Source organism: Oryzias latipes (genome assembly GCF_053564925.1).
Source record: "Oryzias latipes strain Hd-rR chromosome 1 unlocalized genomic scaffold, Olatipes_Hd-rR_3.1 chr1_Y".
Taxonomy (NCBI): Eukaryota; Metazoa; Chordata; class Actinopteri; order Beloniformes; family Adrianichthyidae; genus Oryzias; species Oryzias latipes.
In genome coordinates, this window is record NW_027616335.1 from 1,461,977 (window position 1) to 1,479,373 (window position 17,397).

The 17,397-nt window shown below is 36.8% G+C and overlaps 2 protein-coding genes across 2 annotated transcripts; one reads left to right on the forward strand and one right to left on the reverse strand.

The window, feature by feature from the left end:
* The first annotated feature begins 2,847 nt into the window (after positions 1-2,847).
* On the forward strand, positions 2,848-10,297 carry LOC110013795 (uncharacterized). The gene is made up of 7 exons (XM_023957822.2): positions 2,848-5,432; positions 6,175-6,308; positions 6,700-6,847; positions 7,557-7,700; positions 7,774-7,878; positions 8,280-8,544; positions 9,938-10,297. Exons 1-7 carry the CDS (start codon positions 5,062-5,064, stop codon positions 10,133-10,135), a joined length of 1,365 nt encoding a protein of 454 aa, XP_023813590.1. The 5' UTR covers positions 2,848-5,061; the 3' UTR covers positions 10,136-10,297.
* On the reverse strand, positions 10,258-17,030 carry LOC105358285 (uncharacterized). The gene is made up of 13 exons (XM_023957813.2): positions 16,246-17,030; positions 15,405-15,623; positions 15,070-15,308; positions 14,737-14,840; positions 14,366-14,625; positions 14,043-14,240; positions 13,877-13,963; positions 13,600-13,698; positions 12,757-12,911; positions 12,513-12,641; positions 11,948-12,088; positions 11,599-11,719; positions 10,258-10,919 (listed from the first exon to the last, which is right to left on the reverse strand). The coding sequence occupies exons 1-13, from the start codon at positions 16,538-16,540 to the stop codon at positions 10,699-10,701; spliced, it is 2,268 nt and encodes a 755-aa protein (XP_023813581.1). The 5' UTR covers positions 16,541-17,030; the 3' UTR covers positions 10,258-10,698.
* Between the last annotated feature and the right edge of the window lie 367 nt (positions 17,031-17,397).

The following is a 17,397-nucleotide window of genomic DNA, read 5'->3' on the forward strand; positions in this document are numbered from 1 at the left end:
AGCTTGAATTTGAGGCCAAATATGTGGAGCTGAATCCACTTGGTGAAGGTGGTTGTGGATCTGTGTTTAATGGCTATCGTAAATCAGACAAGTTAGTGGTGGCCATCAAGCACATCCCAAATGAGAATATTTACTGCACACATTTTGATGAAAGTGGACGAGAGTTATCTGTAGAAGTTGCTGTAATGTTAAAACTTCAGTCTGGAACATCAAATTCAGCCGGCAGCAAAGCACCTATCACCTTGCTAGACTGGTATGTGCTGCCACATGAACTGATTTTGGTGTTAGAGAGACCAATGCCAGCACCAGATCTTCAGTCCTACATTGAAAGGCGTGGAGGTTCATTAAAAGAAAGTGAAGCCAAGATTATCCTCAAACAACTGGTAGAGGCAGCCATTCACCTTCAGGATGAAAAGATTTTCCACAGAGACATCAAACTGGAAAATATCTTGATAGAGATGTGTTCAGGCGCCCCACGAGTTCGTATCATTGACTTTGGACTCAGCTGCTTCACACAGAAAAATTCAAATCATAACACCTTCTATGGCACTGATTGTCACGTCCCTCCAGAATGGCTGTTTTGGTATCAATACAGCGCTGGACCCACAACAGTGTGGCAGCTGGGAATTGTCCTCTTTGAATGCCTCCACAACAAGCGCTTCAATTCATCTAGCTTTATAAAAAGAAAGATCAAAATCAACAACAGACTTTCTAAAGACTGCAAAGATTTTCTGAGGCAGTGCTTTACCAGAGACCCAAAGGAGCGTCCTAGTCTGGAACAGATTCGCCTTCACCCTTGGCTCAACTAAATCCTACAGTAAACATTTCAGCCAAGGGCCAGCCAGTTGTGTTCCAGCTACTATAAAGACAAATATGATGGGATATGATTGAAAACACATCATAGTTTGTAGTTTATTAGCTCTTCCATAGTGGGTTTTTCTCTGGGTACTGTGGTTTCAGACACAAATTTAGTTAAAATAGTAGATGTACTTTAGTATTAGTAATAGATACCCTTAAAATTAGACTAGTGAAAGTAGAGTAAAACAACAGTAATATTGTCTATACAAAATAAACAGTATTAATCAAACAAAACAATAATGATGTAGAAAATATCATAGTTTTTAGTTCATGAGCTCCTGTGGGTTTTTCTCTAGGTCCTATGGTTTCCCACATTAATTTTCTTCAAATAGTAGATGTACTTTAGTATTAGTAATAGAGCAACTAAAACTTAGAATAGTAGGTCAAATAGTACTTTTCTACTTAAGGAATGGAAATTGTGGCTGTTTTGACAGCCTAAAAAGAAGCCCGACCTGCCACAATGCAAAGGTTGGCGTTAAATCAGCGTAGTAAATAAAGTAGAACATCATAAGGTCCAATACAGAAATCAAGTCATTACAGCAGCATAATAGTTAGCAACCCACTGCACAATGTAATTTAATTTTGCAAACAGAATAGTTGCAGTTTTGACAAGTAGAGACAATAATCACAAAAAGCACCATAAAATTAAAATAGAAATAAAAAAATAATAAAATAAACGAAAAAATAATAATGAAATAAAAAATGGTAAAAATCATAGTTTTTAACTTGTGAGCTCTTTCAATTGGCCTGTGGGTTTCTCTGCGCGTACTCTGGCTTCCCACACAAATTCTGTAGTTTTTGGAAGAAAAAAAAAGTCACTCTGCTGTCCAGCTCACCCCAAACCATCTCGATTGGGTTCAGGTCTGATGACTGTGGAGGCCAGGTCATCTGGCGCAGCACCCCATCACTCTCAATCTTGGTTAAAATAGCCCTTAAAACAGCCTGGAGGTGTGTTTGGGGTCATTGTCTTGTTGAAAAATAAATTATGGTTCAACTAAACGCAAACCGGATGGAATAGTACGCCGCTGGAAGATGCTGTGAAGCCGGCATATATGCCTTCAATTTTGAATAAATCCCCAACAGTGTCACCAGGAAAGGACCCCCACACCATCACACCTCCTCCTCCATGCTTCATGGTGGGAACCAGGCATGTAGAGTCCATCCCTTTTCTGTGTCGCATAAAGACATGATGGTTGGAATCAAAATCTCAAATTTGGACTCATAAGACCAAAGCACAGATTTCCACTTGTCTAATGTCCATTCCATGTGTTCTTTAGCCCAAACAAGTCTCTTCTGCTCGTTGCCTTTCTTTAGCCGTGGTTTCCTAGCAGATATTCTACCATGAAGGCCTGATTCACACAGTCTCTGCACAGCTTGTGTAGAGATGTGTCTGCTGCTAGAACTCTGTGTGCCAATGACCTGCTCTCTAATCTGAGTTACTGTTAAACTGCCATTTTTGAACTTATCCTCCACAGCAGAAGTGACTCTTGGTCTTCCTTTCCTGGGGCGGTCCGCATGTGAGCCAGTTTCTTTGTAGCGCTTGATGGTTTTATTGACTGCACTTGGGGAAACTTTCAAAGTTTTCCCAATTTTTTGGGACTGACTGACCTCCATTTCTTAAAGTACTGATGGCCACTCGTTTTTCAGTACTTAGCTGCTTCTTTCTTGGCATAACACAAATTCTAACAGTCTATTCAGGACTATTAGCTGTGTATTCACCTGACCATTGTAACCCCCGTTACAAATACACTCAGTAATAATAGAGCATTTTACAATGATATAAAAAGGTCAATAAATATTAATAAACAACATGATAAAAACAGCTAAAAGTTGTGAGGATAAAAATATAAATAGTATTCACATTAATAATTTATAGGTTGTATTACTATTTTTGTTTAATAAGAGAAATTGTTTTTGTTGTCGATAAAGTTTAAAGTTTTTCAAGAGCCCTCCCCAACCTGTGCAGTGCGTATCGGAGAGAGAGGCCTGTTTAGTGCAGAGACGGCAAGCAGCACAGCAGAGCAGCCTTAGCTGAAAAACTACGGTGAAAAACTAAAATAACGGTGCAAACCTGTTGTCTAGCCAGACCGGAAGAGGGGTGTGAGCCAAATAAGATTTTATGCCATTACGAGACGAGTTTTGGCCAGGTTTTTGAGTCCCCCCGAGAGTAATTGGGAGACGGTTCCGTACCGGATCGTTCTGGACTTCTCCTGATCCATGGATGGCGAGCCTACCCAGGGAGCACGATAATCCGGACTGCCTGTAGAGCATCACGTGGTCCTTTACTTTTCCTCACTACTACAAAATCTCTGCCAAGGTCGCGGTAGGAGATTGAACACTAACTGTGGATCCAATACACTTTAAAGGAGCACTACCAAAAACTGGATACGTCTGCTAACAAACTTTAAAGGATTTTTCTAAGCAATTGGACATTTAGAAAAACAGTTCTTTGTTTGCTTTGCATATTGAATTGTCTTTTGTTTGATATCTGATATTTTGTAACTTTAAAGGATACTTTTGGTGTAAATTTAAAGTGACAAAACTGATTTAAAAAATAAAGTGAAAAGGGTAAATATAGTGAACTCAAAAGAAAGCTTAAACTAAATTTAAGTTAAATAAATTTAGTTCTGTAACTAAAATCCCTTTAAACCAAATGACCGGTCATCTTTAGGAAAAATAGATTGAAACTGAAATTAACTTGAACAAAACCTTTTATTTGAACTTTAACAGAAAAAGTAAAGGAAAAAACAACATAAAGGGTGTTTAAGAGGTGTCTTAACATCACTTAAGAACCAAATTTGTATGTTTATTGTTGTTTGTCAATTGTTCAGTAAACTGCCGGCTTTTCTTTTCCATTCTACCTTTATATTGACTCTTGGCTCTTTTATTCAATACACACATCTCCGTGCGAACCTATATCTGGTCCAGTAGCCTGACTACCTCTGCCTAATAGCATAGGTGCTACACCATGGCCGGCCCTTCCTATGCGCGAATTACGCAGCCGCGTAGGGCCCCGCCATCACCACCAGGGCCCCGAAGTGGCGGGAAAAAAACGGCCCAAATCTGGCAACCCATTTCATAGCTCTTCCGAACCAACGTGCGCTCTACAGTTATGAAAGTCTTCCGGGTATTCCTGGAAATCCAGGTTTTTGAGCAAACCGATCATACCTTCCGGGAAATAAAGACCTGAACTGTACGAACAAATCGCTTTCCGGATGAAAAAGATTGTCTGAAATCGGCGAGTTTTAGCTTTACTTTCGATATTTCTCTGTCTCTGTCTTTGTCTTCCCGGCCTAATTGACCTATGATGGGACGTTTTAGTTGCTTTCGGATGCGTCAACGGCTCTGATTGGCTCTGTCTGTACCACGTGGTCAGCATGACGGATTCCCTAGAGACCAAAAATGGCGTACCCACGCTAAACTTTCACAAACAAATCTGAAGACTTTGCGATCAAATTTGTGTTAAAATAATTGTTTTTGCCATTTGGGGCTTTGATGTTACTATATTTTAGCAATTGTATGTTTTGCAGCTTTAAAGAAAAGTTTAGATTGTAGGATTGTGTTACTTTTAGCAATTATCCAAATTCTTTTTTAGGACCTGCAAGTCCTTAATGGCAAGTCAAACTAGGGGTTGAATGACAAATCATGATGCTCCAATTAGATTTAGTTTCTATGGAATCCTAAACTGTTCATAATTAAATAAATAAATATTTAATTAAATAAATAAATATAACCTCTGTTCATAATTAAATAAATAAATATTTAATTAAATAAATAAATATAACCTCATGCAAATACATAATCAACCAATAAATCTCTCATAAATATATAAAAAGATCATGAAATTTTGAAAAACCTGCATCATTATCAAATATATTAAATTTTTCTTTAAAAAAAAACCTGTTCATTATTTTAAAACAGCATTTTAAAATATTCATTTTAATAATGTTGAATTTTATTATAATTCTGTCTTTTTTCAGAAGCTCGTATTTCAAAATCAATATTTTTCAAAGTAGCTTTGTTTTATTTCATGTTGCTGTTTTTCAGAATGGCGTATTTATTTCATGAAGAGCTTTTTCAGCAGAATGGGTCTATGTGTCAATCAGTGAAGGTGGGCGGGATCTAAACGCTCATTGGCTCATCCATGGAAATCGACTCATATTCCTGGATACCTGCTCTGCGGTGTGCCAGTTACAAACTAAGATGGCATATTCTGGCGACATCCGCAGGGCTTTGTTGACATTAGCCGATCAAATGGAGGGAAACAATCTTTCGACAGACGCTATTTTGAGTCGTTTGGATGACATATTTGAAATGCTCAGCTTAATAGTTGCTGCAGAAGATGCAGACATTGACGATTCAGTTTTTGCTAGTTTAAGAGCAATTGAGCACCGGGTTCACGTGGACCGCACCACGGAGGAGCTTTCTTTAAGCACCGGTCGTCCACGTCTTGAAGTTCCCGTGGAAACCCTCAGGAGTCTCGTTCTCTGTGGAATGACCACTAAAGCTATTGCTAGCATGTTAGCCGTGTCTGAAAGCACTGTTCGGAGGAGAATGCTTGAAGAAGCCTTAAGGTGAGTTCACAATTATTTAATTGTTTTCTACTTAAGCACAGTGGGTTTTTTTTAAAGAAACATTTAATGTTTTAGTCCCGGAAATGCATCTTTCATTTATAGTTTTACATTAGCCTGAGTCTGATTAGTTATTTGCCTTTGAGCTGTGTTGAGTTTTCTTATAGCACAAATCAAATGATGTACAAATGTGCATGCAGTCTGTGCTTGTGATTTCCTATTGAATTCTATATATTCATGATCCTTTTTGATTTTATATTTTACTTTTTCAGTTACTGATACAAAGCCCATCGAGACGACTGTTGTTGTGAATTTTGGCTATACAAAAATAAAATTGAATTTAACTGAATTTGGCCACCAGGTCAAGAGCAGGTGAAGGGTCTGTGTCTAGTTCCAAACAAGTAAGAATTTAATGTAGGGTCAAATTAAATTACCAAAATTAGTAAACATTACACATGTAGTATAGCATCTCACTCTGACATACTATACATCTTTGAGAAATTAAAATTTGCTTACTACTTGTTTTTCCCAACAGGAATATGTTATTGAAATTTCTCCATCATCTTTTTTCAGTCATGGCAGATTTTTTGTTAGTTGCATCGTTTGCATAAGATGCTTTAAGAAGCAATATAAAAAAATTGTTGTCAGTACAGGGTAGGATGTTGCTTGATATTTGTGTTTGATGAAATATATTTTTGAATGTTTATTTCTCTATCGATCTGTAACAAAGTGGTGTCATGTGAAGGAAATCTGACAGGTATTCATCAGTTGGTGATGATGAATTGGATGCCATAGTGTTGGAGATTCAGCATTGTTACCCCAATGCTGGCTGCAGGATAATGATGGGACATCTCCGATCCAGAGGCATACATATTCAAAGTAAGGTTGGACATCCAAACAGCACCAGTTATAAAAGTATTTCTCTTTCCCTGTTAAACTAGTTTAGTGGTGGATAATCCTGGTCCTCAAGGACCACCATCTTGCATGTTCATATCTTTCCTGCTCCAACAAAGTGTTCCAATGTTTTAATTATCTCTTCAGCATGTTCTCAAGTGCTAAAGAAGCCTGTTAATCACCCACTGAAATAAATCATTTGTGTTAGAGCAGAGAAAAATATTTTGCAACTGTCATTTTCATGTTTCTGAGGAGCCTGATGAGCTAAATCAGGTGTGTTAGTTACACAGAACATGCAGGTAAGTGTGGCCTGAGGATCAGGGTTGTGTAATTCTGATCTTGGCAGTAGTAATAACTTCCTAAATTGTCTCACCAGGATCTCGACTGGCAGATTCACTCAGACGTGTCAATCCAGAGGGAGTCATGATGAGAAGACTGTCCATTCAGATTGCAAGGCGCCGTCAGTACAATGTGCCAGCACCAAATCACCTCTGGCATATAGATGGAAATCACAAGCTAATCCGGTCATTATTTTGTTTTACGACTTCAAATACATCTTAAAAATTAATTTAAATTTTATGTAAATATGTCAAATTTTAAGCACATATCTGGTTTTGACTTGGTTGACAGAATGTCATTTTTTAACAAGACTGACAGATATGACAGTTAAGTTTGTCCTGTAAACTGTACAGGGTTAGGTTTTTCTGCGACGAAGAAAACAAAGACTTATCTATTTCTCTGCAAGTGGATGTATCCGAATGGAGCAGGGAGACTTTGGCCCGCCCATCGCAGTTTCTGAATCACAGCCCCTAGCTTTTTTAAACTATTTTTTTTTAAATCAAGATCTGAATTTCTTTTTTTTTCTTTTTATTCAATCGCAATTTTAATCTTAAATGTGTTAAAATGCGTCCGCCATCATGAGAAAAACATTTTAAAAACACAAGTTTCATTGGAGTGGGTGTTTAAGATATTACCCACACTTATTTCACATGTGTGTCTCAAAGCTAAAAGGGGGGTGTTTAAAATACTTTAGCCTAGTCTTCCAAATCCTGACCCTAACCCTTCCTCTGGGTCTAGGGCCATCCTGACCCCAACCTTATTCAATATAAGTGCGGCAAAGTAAAAAGTTCAGCACTAACCATACATATTTGGAAAATTACCTGAAAATAAATAAATAAATAAATATTCTTAACTATGGTAAGATGACAATATTTCCCCTTTTCCTTTAACCAGATGGAGAGTAGTCGTCCATGGTGGAATAGATGGTTTTTCAAGGTTGGTTGTCTACCTTAATGCTTCTACAAACAACAAAGCCACAACTGTTTTCAATGGGTTTTTGGCAGCAGTCAGCCAATATGGAGTACCATCACGAGTCAGGTAAATGTTACAAAATCACTTATAAAACATAATCTTTGGACTTTTCAGTACTGTTTTCCACCTCTTCCCTCAGGTCAGACAAAGGAGGTGAAAATGTGAAGGTAGCTCATTTCATGGTCCAGACAATGGGGCAGAACAGGAATTCTCATATTACTGGCAGAAGTGTGCACAATCAGCGGTATGGGCAACTGAAACCACACAAAACTGCACTCTTGGAACACAAACCTCTGCATGCACTGCAGAATACTTCCAAAAAATTCCTGGATCTGGACCACTCCAAAAATTTAATCATTTCTTCCTTGACCCATTTCACACACACATTCTAAAGATTGTATGAAAAGAAATTTAACTTTGAGTTTTGTCAATGGCCAATTCCTGGTAAAAACATAGCCCTATTGGCAGTTGAAATAACCAACTTGTATTAGTACAAGTAATGCCAGTCAGATATTTTTGGTCATTTTATGGGCTTGTTTAAAATTAAAAATGATTACTAACTTAAATTCATTGGCATCCCTTTATGACCTTCCCAATAATTGATACACAAGGATGTTTTTAAAATGATCTTCCATTTCTTTACAGAATTGAACGTCTTTGGAGGGATGTGTATGAAAATGTCCTGGACCTTTTCTACACAATCTTTACTGAGCTGGAGATTCAGGGACTGCTCAATCCTGGCGAAGAAATTGACCTTTATGCACTGCACAGATGCTTTCTTCTTCACATTCAACAGCATCTTCACGCATTTGCACAAGCTTGGAACCATCATGGACTGAGAACGGCAAACAACCGCTCACCCCTGCAACTCTGGCTACAGCATAGAAGAGAAGGGCATTACTTTTCACAGGTACAACTGTGTTTTATTCAAATTTTAACTTTCATGAAACCTTTTTCTTATGACAGGAAATGAATTGGCTTATGTTGGCTTTTTTGTGGAAAAGCATATTTTATGTTATATACTTTATTTATATATTTTTTTTTTACAAAGAATAGTTCATAAATAAATTCTAGTTTGGAACTGCTGTGTAAATCAATAGTAAGTGGGAGCTTGTTTTGTAGCATCAAGTGATAACAATTTGTCCCTCTGACAAAATTGATTTGCTCAAGAAGATGCAGCAACATGCGAAGGGGGGGGCTGATGAGATTTTTTTTTACCCCGATCAGTGATTGGGTATCTGCTTACTCTGAGTTCTTATCTGATGTTTTTGTAACAGATTTTAAAAATAAATTACGGTAATTCTAAAAGCAGATGCAGATTAACCTCAATTAGTATTCTTAAATAATTCTTTTATCATTTTACACTTAAACTTTTTTAAAGTACCAGTAGTTTTAACCATGAAATAAGAATAGTGCAACTGTCAAAAAAAAAAAAAATTAACTAGCCAATTAACTAATAAAATTAGGGGATAATTAGTCATGTGAGAAAGTTTGGTTACTTACTTTTAGGATTGAACATTTTCATTAGATGTGGTTCATATCCCCATTAAAAATTCTTACAACTAAATGATTTTCTTTTAATAAGTTGTAACATAAATGAGTATTCACAATTAGCTCACATTATTCGTTTTGGTTATTCTTTTTTTTTTGAGATTATGGGAATCTTTTTTTGACCTCTAAAGGTCTGGCGTTTACCTAAATTGAGATCACATTTTAGGTTTTAGTACCACATTATTTAATTCTGCTTAACTGGAGCTCAGTCAAAGATAAATAAAAAAGGCATATCAAACAATAGCAAGTGCCTTAAGGGGTTAAATCAACTTTTCCCTTCCCTTCCTACTTTCCCGGTTTTTTTCCATTAAAAAGGGAAAAAAAAATATTTCCATGGAAATGCCTTTGTAGGTCATTGTTTCCATTAAGACAAACAAATGCACACTTTGTCAGTTTAAAGCATTTATAAGGAGTTTTTGATCCCGAAAGTCTGAATCTGTGAACATTGCTAACTTTCAATTTTCTTTGCGGCGTATTTTTCAGCAATACAATATTGTGATCTGTTTATGATATGCAGACTTCAAGTAGAGTATTTATCTGGAATAATAAAGATAAAACATAAAGCATTCATAAAAATAAATTAAATGATCCCTATTGGTGTACAAAATCCAAGATATATAGACTCTCCAAATATGTGATCAGGCCCATTTCTGATCACGATTTGACTGGGACACCCATAAAAACACGCAGCAGATTGCAAAACAGAAAAATACAGTTCTTCCGCTTAGGTTTTATCATGTGTCATATTTCAGGTGAATGAGGACTATGGCGTGGACTGGACAGGACCATATAATCACCGTCCATCCACTGAGGTCACTGTTCCTGAGATCCAGCTTCCACATACATTGACTGAACAAGAACTTTCAGCATTGCCAAATACCAATGTTCCTCTATCTCAGTCTTTGCAAGTTTACTTGGAAACTATTCATGCACTCAAAATGATGTTTTAAAAACCTTTTATTTGTGACACAAGTACATGTTGAACCACTGTTGTCTTATATAATTCAGTTCTATCTTGAACTTTGATTAGTTGTAAATGTTATTTTATGTGTTTTAAAGTAAAGAAACAGAGTGTGACCAGAAATTCTTTTTAATAAATTTTTTAAAACATACAGTGATTATTGCATTTTTTTCTGGAATTGACAAAAATTACTGCCTTAGGAAAAAAAACGAATTCAAATGTCATAACATTTTCCCCCTTCAATAGTTCTGTAATAACAAAATATGCACATAATCACAAAATAGGCTCAGCTGATCACAATTAAGTTTGTCTTGTAGACTTGGGCATAATGGTGTATAAATGGGGAAAGTCATCATTTTAAGACCTTCAGATTTTTTTAAACCTAAACTCAAATTCTGTCGTATTTTTTTAAAACGTAAAACCTAAATATTTATCTGGAACTTAATGTGACTATATCAGAACAAACAAGCAAAACTGCATTGGAACCTAAATCAGACAAGAATATGGCAACACGCAGTGTAACTTCAGAAGAACTTGTAGGTCGTAGTCCTCCTAAACCAGACCAAAACCCGTGTCAGAGGAGGTGAGACATGCCTGCATGTCCACCAAAAATGACTCGTAGTTTTGGTAATGTGCAGGAATACGTAGAACCTCAAAACAGGTGGAGGACTTTGGTAAAGTTTGGTCGTTCACCACTTCAACAGTTATTTCTCTGGGCAGTACTTCCCATCCAGTCCAGAATTTGAGAAGGGCTTTTCGTTGTTCACACGATGCTGCAACACAGACAGTTTCGGACAATATTAGCTTAATGCCAACGTAAAATGGAATTTGCCATAATACGTCTAATGCCTGGTCGACCTAAACATTGCTGACTAAGGTAACAGCTTTAAAGACTCGCAGGCATGGATTTTCCAAACTATTTTTAAGAAACCGTTTCTGGTCTATACCCAAGTTTTTTTCCCCAATCTTATGCAATAAAGTATAATGCTATAGCGCCAGCTCCACCTAGTGGCCAAACTGAAACGCCCCCTAAAACAGATTAGATAATAAGCCAGTTTAGAAATTTTACAATGTTAATGATTTGCACATTTTTGTAAGAGCTTCTCCATTTTAGAAATTATGTAACACTGTATGGTTTATTATATTATTGGTTTATTATGTCACTAATTCATTTTACAAAGTGTGAACTGTATCAAATTAATATAAATATATTTAAAACATATATGAATTATGACTGTATTTCTATTCAAATATCTCTAAATTTGTAAACCACGTAAATTCAAAATTGAAAAGAATCGAGTGGATTGAACAACTGAAAAAACCTTGGCATCAAATAAAATTAATTCTGAAAATGATTGGTGATACCCAACCCCAATTTAAAAATGTACAATAATAATATGCCCATTTAACATTCCCACCCTAATTACTAATGGATTGTTTTAAGAGACTTACCATTTTCAATAAAAGAGCGCAGGTACCCTGCTACTCTGCACTGGTCTTCAAGCGAGCATTCATCATCGTCGTCATCATCATCAAGTTCCTTCCCAGGCCAAACTATCCTTTCAAGGATGGACTGCAAACAAAAGTATCTTGTTGAAACATGTTTGCCTTAAGCATTGTAAAATTTGTTTGGATTTTACAGAGAGAGAGAAATTCTTCCATTAATTGAATTGTGCATTTTTCTTAAATACTTGAGACAATTAGGACAGCTGGATTTGTAGTTTGGCTTCTGTGGGGATAAAGTAATAATCTTAAAACCAGATATTTTCGAAATTCTGATCTAAAAGAGGTAGCACTTTACCTCACCGGACGGAGCAGTCTCTGAATCCCTTGGTAAAAACAAGGGTATGATGTCTGGTCTTTCTGTCAGTAATGGCCACACCATGGTCTCCTTCAGCCCTTTCCTCAGCTGCTTGACTTGACGGCTTGTTCGTGTTATGACCTGCAATGTTGAGAAGGAAACCAAAATCATGAAATTTGTAGTTCAGATTAGATACTCCAAGGAAGGAGCTTTTTTCATGTTCCAAAAGTACTTTTTATTTGGCAAATGTTATTCACACATTTCTATACGACTTGCACAAAAACTGATGTAAGTTTATGTTGGTCACAGGTAATACATGCAGCCAAGATGTGCATTGCTCACGTATTTTTTTATTTGGGCCCTAGGTCAAATTTTGTTGTTGGGCACATGTATTTAAAGTTAAAGTACCATTATTTGTCACGCTCTTTGGTGTGTGAAATGTGTAATACGCATTTGATTGATTTGAATGGCTGCACGTATTTCGAAAATTAAGTGTAATTAGTCCCCTTTTTGGTTTTACATTTTTGTTAATGTCACATTTAGTTCATAACAGCTGATAACTTACAGCATGGAATAAAAGACGTTCACACAGCCACTTTCGATTGGTTTGTGAGACACCTGGAAGGTCCCAGGACAGGGCCAGCTCAAGAACACTTGCTTTTTCCTGTTCTGTCAAATCAGCAGTACCTTCAAGCTGGAATACAAAGACAAAAACCTAAAAACCAGTAGTAAGCGGTGAAGTGGAAGAATTACAAATTATTTTAAAGAGTCATTTATTTCTCAAGATCAAAAGGTAGAAAAGTACAAACCAGCTGAATGGTGGTACGGATATCAATATCAGGACAATCCTTAATTTGAACTGTCACTGTTTCGGGTGAGCCACCAAAAAGGACATGGATGATAGCAGGACTAATTCCTGACAGACATGGTCCACCATGAAGGAATGCATGGCCCATCATTCTTCCTGTATTTAAAAAATAAAAATAAAAAACAAATTGTATTTAGAATAGAATAGAATGGCTTTATTGTCATTGTGCATAGTACAATGAGATTTAAGCATCACCATCAGTGCAAGAACAGCAAGGAAGGGAAAAGTAATAAAAAACATCGTAATACAAAAAAAAAAATCACACAAACAGTATATACACAAGTGTGCATATTTAGTACATTAATACAAAGTTAAAAAAGCAAACCTTCAAAACTGCTGTTAATAATTTTGTACAGTAAATCTAGTATGTTGTAATTCATCAAAAATTAATCTAAACAGCAACACTAAATTTGTTTACCTGCAGAGACATGAATTGTCGAATACTATTGTCTCCTGTTAGTTTAATCCTGATAGTGGTTGAAAATCCCAGTTTATCTACAGTTTCTGAAACACTCAGACCAGCCCGTCTGGCACCAATAATCTTGTCATGTTCAAGGTCACTTCAATCACCTTTCTTCTCCATTCTGACGATCGGTTTGAACCGCAACAGATTGTCTTTACCATTTCTACATTCCTAAATGTATTGAATTGTTGCCATGTGATTAGCTGAGATTTGTGTTTACTAGCAGTTGGATAGGTATGCTTAATACCAAAATCACAGCTTTTTATTGGGTTTTTTTCTAACTACTTATGGCATTTCATTAAAATAAAAACAATTTCTGACCTGCCACCAAGAACATGTCACTCTCCAACAAGGTTTGGGAGGTGGATGGAGTCAGATGATCTGGTTCACCATCAAACAGTCTTGAAACATCTGTGTTCCCTGCACATAGTAAAGGTGAATTATCATGTAAATAAAATCTTAAACTATGATTTACTCTCTTAACTATTTATGGTGGAACAAAACCCCAAAATGAAGTATTCACATTTTAGACTACACTATTTTTGTGTTATAGTGAAATACATACATTTAGATTTTGATGTGACAGTAAAATACATACCAAAGTTCAAATGAAAGCCAAACTGAATAAGGGACATTATTTTTGAGAAGAAGAATCTCTTCACCCCTTCCCCAACAGCAGCATCCCCTGGAGAAATAAAGATTAAATCAACAAAAAATTAAACATATTTCCATCTACTTATTATTTTTCATTTGTGTGACATTACCTTGCAGTTTGCAGCAGACAGGGCTTGCCCACTCTACCTTTGGGACTTTGTAAAAGGAGAGAAGGGATCTCTCTTGATCCTCAGTACTTTCCCTCAAATCCATTTGCAGTACAACTGCCTTCCTGGTCTCATGCTGTGACAGTAGGTTGGACTTGTAGAGACTGGCAGCTTTGGTTCCATCTGGTTCACATTTCCACTCTGAAAGACAGTCATTTGTGTAGATAACTAAAATTAATAAGCACAATTATTTCATCACTAGTTGTGTATACTGAGCCAAGTAGTTTACAGAATATGTCCCTAGCTACATTTTGTGTTTCAGCTACCTGGTGCTTCCCCTGCACTTGACTTTTCTCCTTCTGGTTGAGTTGCTGCTTCCTGCAGTACCATTTCATCTGAAGAATGCACTGCTCTAACTGGCACAATGTCAGGATCCAAAATGGTAACATCTAATTCTTCTGCTTCGTTGCAAATATTCTGGGCATTGCTGTAGCTACAGGATGGCACCTCTATCCCTATCATGGAATTATTATTCTGCCTAACCTGGGCATCTGTTTCCAACTGAGGTGCTGTCTCACTCAATGGACTGTGATGAGAATAAACAAAGGTTTTAACATTCAGATATACATACAATATATATAATAAATTTTATTTTTTACAAACGCTTTAATAAAAAATTGAAACAAAATGTGTCTACCTTTTGCAGTTGATAATGTGGGTTTTCATTTTATTTAAAGGAATGTCTGTGTGACAACTTAGACATTTTGTGAGGGGCCCTTGTTGCTGGAGTATAAAGGAGCCCTGCAAAAAAGAGAAAAGAAATGATCCTCTGATTATTACAAAAACAATGTGAATGTGAATAGTTTGTCAATGCAACTAGTTGATTTGGTGAATGAAAATACTGATAGATTCAATGTCTCTGACATTTTTTTATCATAAAATTGTAGCTGCCCTGTTACTTGCCACTCAACTACATAAAACCAACACATTAAGAAAGATATAACCATTTGTAACCCCATTTATTACTCACATCGTCCACAGGAATACTCTTCTGCAGAGGTCTTATGTAAATTGTTGCCTGTCCAATTCCACATATGGGGCTGCGGATATATCTCACTGTATATCCAGTGTCTGGACATGGGATCAAGCCCAGGTTACGGCTTCTGGTTGTGCCAGAGATTCGCAGCAGTTCAAACCCTCCTGTGTCTTTCAGCTGAGGGAAGTTCTCCTCAATAGTTGATTTGAAAATGTGTGGATCATCATCCCTTACTGCAAAATAAATGCATCCCCAAATAATAAAATAAGTCAAATATATTTATGTTGATAATTTCCAACCTAAGTTTAACAGCTAAACTACCAAAATACCTTGAAAAGAAATCCGTCTCTCCCCAAGTCCAGCTGCGGTTAATTCAAACTTGGATGTTTTGGATGGCACTGTGTCTGACATGTGATCACTCAAGCAGAAGAATGAGTGTGTGTATGTGAAGCAGTTGGGTTTCTTCTTGGAAGATGGTGGGGTCAAAGATGACAATGATGTTGAGGAAGATCTTTGTCTGTACGGGGCGAATAGTCTTGCAACCTCAGCTTTAAAAGAAAGAAAGAACACTTAAAACTATGAACAACCTATAAAAACATTTTAATTTAATTTTCCAATCTTGGCTTTTTTTCAAAATTGTTTTTATATATGTTTTTGTTCATTTGTACATTATGCATTGATGATGTAGTCAGTCAGGAATTTGTTCTGCTCTGTGTGGCAGAGGTTCTCTTTGAAAATCAATTCACTAAGCTTAGAGTTTATGTTGAACTATAATCATCCTCTTTTTTGCATGATTGGCCAGTTTTCATAATCAATCACAGACATAATTTCTCTTAACACGTTTTCTTTAACCCTTGTGCCATCCTAGGCACTTTAACATTGGGAGTTGGGTCATCTAGACCCACTAGACAGTGCTCTGAACCTTTTTTCTTCAATGATTTGTGATCTTCACTGGTGTCCATGGATTACATGAAATCTTTCCAACTTTATCCACCTTTGTCATGGTAGGGAGAACACGTCAATGGAAGGGGGGGGGGGGGTCATAGCACAAGGGTTAAAACAAGTAAACAAGAAAAATAGTTCCTCACCCTAAATCTCTGAGCTGTTAAACACTTTCATCTGCTCAGAAGATAAACATACCCCCCAACATATTATTTTAAACGCCCTTACCTTGTACTGGGTTCAAACTAGTGTGGGCACGACGATGGTGGTTGCCGCTAGCATTAGCGTTTGGTAACGCTCCCGCTGGACTGTTGTGACGGGAACTTTGGGCAGAGTCTTGATCAAAAGTTGTCTGCTGAGGTATTATTGTTTCAGGTAATTGCACAGTGTTGCTGTCTAAACGATTAGCAACCTCTCTTAGCAACTCCGAAACGGACTTATCTCCAGCAGCCATTTTTCTCTCGGCTCGTAACCCGCCAGCTATAAATTGGGTTTGGAGCGTCACTCGATTGTTGAGGTGCATACCCCCCCCTAGTGTTGAGGGGTGGGCATTACGCCGTCACGTTTGCTGAAGCATCTCCGTTCGATGTAGTCAGGGTGCTGCTGCTCATGTCTGAGTAAAGGAGTAGCCAATCATAAAAGTGTCTCCGCCTTGTCTGGTTTGATTGACAGATGAACTCATTCTGCTGAAAAAGCTCTTCATGAAATAAATAAGCCATTCTGAAAAACAGCAACATGAAATAAAAACAAAGCTACTTTGGAAAATATTGATTTTGAAATCCAAGGTTCTGAAAAAAGAAGTAGAATTATAATAATATTCAACATGAATAAAATGAATATTTTAAAATGCTTTTTTAAAATAATGAACAGGTTTTTAAAGCAAAATGAAATATATTGAATAATATAATGGCTAATTTAAAATCAGTGTGCAGGTTTTTCACCATTTCATGGTCTTTTTATATATTTATGAGAGATTTATTGGTTGACTGTGTATTTGCATGAGGTCACATTTATTTATTTAATTAAATATTTATTTATTTAATTATGAACAGTTTAGGATTCCATAAGTTTCTTGATTAAGAAGTGAATAACTAGCTGCCAGAATGTACCAGAAAGCATCTAAGACCATGTGTTTTTCAAATATTTCGCTCCTCGCCCACCATATCGCTCAAAGAAAAGTTCAGGGAATTTTTCCTTGCCTGGCTTTCATCACTGGCTCTAAATGTTGTGCACAAGAATGTTGCCTGCGCTTTAATGATCCCCCCTTCAACACACCTGAACCACTCTGGCAACCCAATTAATGACGCTTTGCCACTTTTAGCAACGATTGGTCAACATCATTGCATTCGAGCCTGGCATAGTATGCATTTAAGAGTGCAT